We start from the raw sequence: 5,392 nt of genomic DNA, 5'->3' as shown, positions 1-5,392 counted from the left end.
TCCGGCATCTGCAGTTTTTGCTTTTAAGACAGACAATAGTTTCACTCTGTCACCATTAGCACATCCTGTAGCGAATATCACCACCGTTAACATCCCTTTTGTGTATGACATCTTTGTCAATCTCTCCTTTGCCTCCACCTGTCACTGGCCCTCTACCCAGCTGCACCTGTCCCACTGCCCTTAAACAGCATACATTTTACCATATTTCTACTTCTCTTGAGTTCTGATGAAGAGTCACACAGACTCGAAACGTTGACTCTCTCTTCCTCTCCACAGATTCTGTCAGACCTGCTGAGTTATTCCAGCAATTTTTGTTTGTGTTGCAATAGTTTCACTGGGTTCATTTAATATAAAATGTCGAACGAAAACAGTTACCAGTCTGAGCAGGGGTGGATTTGAGGTTACAGATATGCTACAACAATGAAATGGAGAGATCTCAGTCAGACACTGAGTTCCCCTCTGAAATATTCCAACACTCGCCCAACGCTGGTTATAAACCTGGTGAGCTGTATTAACACACACTGTCTCTCACTGGGATCTATAATCGGGCCCCATGTGTTTCTGGAGCCGGTGTTACTCCAGGGCTCCTTGAGATATTAGTGGGAGTCTCTGCTGCAATGCTTTTAGGGCAATTGTCAATGTTCCCTTCCTCAGATGGGAAATACCTGGTCGATTGTGGATGTGTTAAGAGGAGGCTTGGCAAACAGAGGGAAGTGCGGGTGGAGGGTGGGGTGAGGGGACGTAGATAAAAGGGGGCTGGAGTGGAGAGCGCGGTGAAGAGAGAGAGAGAAAGAGAAAGAAACGCGAGGAAGAGAAGGGAGAGAGAAGAGCAAAGGGGGGAGGTGGGCGACACAGGAGGAGTGAGGGAGGAGAGTAGGAGAATGGAGGCGAGAAGCAAGGACAGAGAGAGGGGTTTTTTTTTAATATAAAGACGCTCCTTAAAATCTGCCTCTACGACCAAGTTGTTGGTCATCTGTCCTAATACCTCCTCATGTGGCTTGGTATAAAATGTTGTCCGATTTACATTGCAATGAACACCTTGGGATGTTTTATGAAGGGATGAGGGAGGAGGTACAGCTCCCTGTAGATCTCTCTCCGATACTTAACACATTCCCAAAAACAGTGTCTTTAAAAAAAATAAAATAAATTAATAGCCGAAAGGGGTTCAAAATCACAGCCTTAAAAAGATGAATCGCTCATTATAATTTCCGGCCTGATCGACAGATTGGAAATAAATAATGACGTAATGAAGCCTAGTTATTATAACACAGATAGGAAACCCATCTTTGGTTATACCGATCCAGTCATGTCCAGCCCCTCGTCTATCAATCTCTGAAAAAAAACACATTGGATTTCGATCCCAGCACAAGGTGCTGAACGCACTATAGACTCGCCCCATCCCACAACCACAAACACACTTGATCAAGGAGCGGTATCGCTTCGTGTAACTTATCTTAATTAAAGAGTCTCAGCCTCAACAGCACCACATTGTTCCTCTAAGTGTTGACCTGCCCATCCCTTTGCCAAAGGAGTAATGTATATCTCCCAATGGTGAAGCAGCTGAGTGACCCAGGACAAAACCTGTTTCTCATGCGTGTCTCTGTTTGGTTTCCATTTCCTTGGTGGCCTCTCCTGGTGGTTCTATCCAAAAGGAGAGAGGTGAAGGCTCGACATGAGAGGTGAAACCTCCACACCCAGTTCTAAATGGGGTGTCAAGTGAGACCATCTGTCCTGGGGTGTTAAGCTTCCCTCTTGGTTGGTCAGTGTAAGCAGGAGACCATTCCTCGCAAGATTCTACAGAATTACATAAATGTTTACAAAGAGACAGTACATTCGGCCCATTTAGTCAATACTAATGTTTATCATCCACATGAATGTCCTCCTTCCCCCTCTTCATCTCACCCCATCAACATATCCTTCTATTCCTATCAACCTCACGTGTTTATCGAGCTTCTCATATTTATCCATACTATAAACCTGAACTGCCCCCTGTGGTTGTGAGTTCCACATTCTCACCACTCCCTGGCTAAAGTGGTTTCTCCTAACTCCCCTATATGATTAGTCACTATGTTATATTGATTACCCCCTGTTGCTTGCCCACCCCGGAAATGAAAACAGCTTCTCTACATCTACCCTTTTGAACACCTCCATAATCTTAATGATCAGGCTACAGCTTTACCTCTTCTAGAAAAAAAAAATCCCCAGTCTTCTCTAACAGTTATAACTTCCTAGATCCTACTTTTCTCTTATAGAAACCAGAATCATCTCTCTCTTTTCCACTCCCACACAACACCAAACTCCCCACTCTCCCCACCCCAACCCCCTTCCCCCCAATACAGTGGGGCTCAGGGTTGGAGATTGGAAGCCCATGTTGAGAGCTGGACGACTGGGTGGTCCAATCTCCTCCTGAAGCTGGCACCTTCCTGGGTGATGTTGCTGGAGAAGGATCTGCTGGGCTGGCTGTCGGAGGTGATGGAGAGCTGGCTGAGGTGAAGGGGCTTGAGGCAGGGCAGGAGGAGCTGCAGCACAGCCTTCTGGATGGAGCTGTCGTAGAGGCAGTAGATGATTGGGTTGGAGCAGCTGTTGGCGAAGGCCAGGGGAGCACTGACCACCAGACCCATTCCCACCATCGTCTGGAAGCTCCAGGACCCAGGGGCTGCTCCCCAGCGGAGCATCAATTCCAGGGAGTGGAAAACTTTGAAAGGCAGCCAGGAGATCAAGAAGGCCAGTACCACCAGAAAGACCACTCTCATCGACTTCCTCAGCTTGATGTCCTGCTTCTTGCTCCTCCTGTACTGCAGGCAGAGCTTCTTGGAGATGGAGCAGTAACAGACCAGGGTGACCAGCATTGGGCAGTAGAAGGTCAGGAGCAGGTAGGCAAGAGAGACGCCGGGGCTGGTGGAGTTCTGATCTTCGACGCAGCAGGACACCTTCTCACCCCGCACCTGGATGGTTCGGCTGCGAAGGACGGGCAGCCCCAAGAGGAGCGAGACGATCCACACCAGCAGACAGGCCAGCGCTGCGTAAGCCTTGGAGCGGAATCTCCGGGAACGGAACGGGTACATGATGGCCAGGTAACGGTCCAGGCTCATGCAGCTCAGGAAGAGGACACTGGAGTAGGCATTCACTGCCACCACATAGCTACTCAGCTGGCACAGCAACAGGCCACCCCTCCAGGCCTTGCCCCAAGCCTCAGCGTCCACCCAGAGAGGCAGGGTGATCAGGAAGATGATGTCTGCCAAAGCCAGGTTCAATATGAAGATGTCCACCACCCTCTTGACCCGGCACTTCCACACAATGGCTGAGATCAGCAGCCCATTGCCCAGGACTCCCACCACAAAGATCAGGCAGTAGACCAGGGAGAAGACAACCCTGGACTGGGGAAGGGAGACTGCTTCACACCCCTCTTCCTCAGGGGGATAAGATACATAATAATCATTTTGATCATAATTGTAATCTGTCATGTTCGCCACAGTCACCTCTTCCATCTCTCTTTGTTTCTCTATTTAATGAAGTTGTTTGTCATCTGACTGTGTCAACGCTCACTCAACCCCAGCCCCACCCTTCCCCTAACATCTGATTGGTGAACAGCAGGTCTTATCTCTATAAGATCTCACTGACACCCCCAGCAACATCTTGGCCTCACCTCTCTCACATCCCTCGACCCACTCAACCGGACCGCATCAAATGTTTGAAGATGGTGAACTGTAGCAATGCCTTCCTGCCCCTTCTCCTCCAGTCCCCATTCCTTGAATCTTTATTCTGTCTTGACAATATCCAATGTCCCTTACTCTGCTCTCCGTCCTGTCAAAATTCTCATTATCTTTCAGCTAACCTCAAACTCTTCTTCTGCTCTCTCTCTATCTCTTTTCCTCTATTGCTGTCTCTCTCTATCTTTGTCTCTGTTGTCTACTCTCTTTCTGTCTCACTTTTTGCCTTCTTACAACCCTTTCTCTTCCCCACTGGTCTCTCTCTCTCTCTGTCTGTCTCCCTCTCTGTCTGTCTGTCTGTCTCTCTCTCTCTATCTGTCTGTCTGTCTGTCTGTCACTCTCTCTCTCTCTGTCTGTCTCCCTCTCTGTCTGTCTGTCTGTCTCTCTCTATCTGTCTGTCTCTCTCTCACTGTCTGTCTCCCTCTCTGCCTGTCTGTCTCTCTCTCTATCTGTCTGTCTCTCTCTCACTGTCTGTCTGTCTCTCTGTCTGTCTCTCTCTGTCTGTCTCCCTCTCTGTCTGTCTGTCTCTCTCTATCTGTCTGTCTCTCGCTTTGTAAAACATCATTTTTCCTCACCTCCTCCTCTGGTTAATTTGTCAATTATTTGCACTCTTTGTCCTTCTGCTCCTGCCACTGATAGAGTTCCCCCGGGTTTATTCTCTCAAAGCCCTTTGTGGTTCTGAACACCTCCATTAAATGTCCTCTTAACCTTCTCTGCCCAAGAAGAATAACCCACTCCAGCTTCTCCACTCCTAGCAACTGCAGTCCTTCATCTCTGGAACAATCACGGACATTCTCCAAGCTCCGGCTTTTCTGCTCCAATGAGAATAACCCTAGCTTCCGCAAATGGGAAATTAATAAATACCAAACGTGATTACAGATCTCCCAGACGCCACAACAAGTGACCTGGAATGCATTGCCTGAAATGCCAGTGGAGGCAGATTCAATCGTAACTTTTTTTAAAAAAGGGAATTTTTAATACTGAAGGGGATTTATTTGCAGGCCAAGGGAAAAAAAGTATTGAGTCTAATTGGACAGCCCTTACAAAGACTGCGTACAGGCACAATGGCCTCCTTCTGTGATAATATGGTTGTTTGTCAAAAACTTTTTAAAAAGTAACACCGAGACACTAAATATGCAAACTGCAAAAAAAAAAACACTGGGCGCATCAGATCACCTGCCGCACATGAAACACAAAGACACAGAAATATTGCACCCAGATACAGGCATGAACCTGTGAGAATCAAAAAAATAAATAAATTTGACAAAGCAGATGAAATAATTGCAAAATAAAACAGAGCAAAAAAGCAAATAGGGCAAACTGTTAATAAATAGAAAGTGCACGCACCCCAATGGAAATTTACAGACCGGTTTTGCCGTGTTTTCACCATTTCTGCATTAAATCAAAAATACATAAATTGCATGCCGAGTGATTTTGACCATCTGTTTAAAAGAAGCTCTCCTCAAATCGTGGAGGGGGCAAAACAGAAGGAAGCCATTCGACTCATCATCTCTGTGCTAACTCGCAAAGAGCTTTCCAATTTCGTCCCACACACCACCAGCGCCCACCACACCCCTGGTGTGGCTCTTTCCCTGGTAGCCCTGCAAAATGTTCACCTTTAAATATCGATCAAATCCCCTTTTCCTACTGAATCTGCTTCCACCGCCCTTTCAGGCAGCACC

At 47.3% G+C, this 5,392-nt stretch overlaps 1 protein-coding gene across 1 annotated transcript; it reads right to left on the bottom strand.

Moving 5' to 3' along the window:
- Positions 1-2,345: 2,345 nt before the first annotated feature.
- Positions 2,346-3,464, bottom strand: LOC121271023 (G-protein coupled receptor 15-like). Its single transcript, XM_041176707.1, has one exon. The coding sequence runs from the start codon at positions 3,462-3,464 to the stop codon at positions 2,346-2,348; it is 1,119 nt and encodes a 372-aa protein (XP_041032641.1).
- Between the last annotated feature and the right edge of the window lie 1,928 nt (positions 3,465-5,392).

The sequence above is a fragment of the Carcharodon carcharias genome, chromosome 29 (genome assembly GCF_017639515.1).
Source record: "Carcharodon carcharias isolate sCarCar2 chromosome 29, sCarCar2.pri, whole genome shotgun sequence".
NCBI lineage: Eukaryota > Metazoa > Chordata > Chondrichthyes > Lamniformes > Lamnidae > Carcharodon > Carcharodon carcharias.
This window is presented reverse-complemented; position numbering and strand designations above follow the sequence as displayed.

Bases quoted from the DNA above. Each gene is read 5' to 3' on its own strand.
- LOC121271023 (XM_041176707.1), bottom strand. From the start codon at position 3,464: ATGACAGATTACAATTATGATCAAAATGATTATTATGTATCTTATCCC.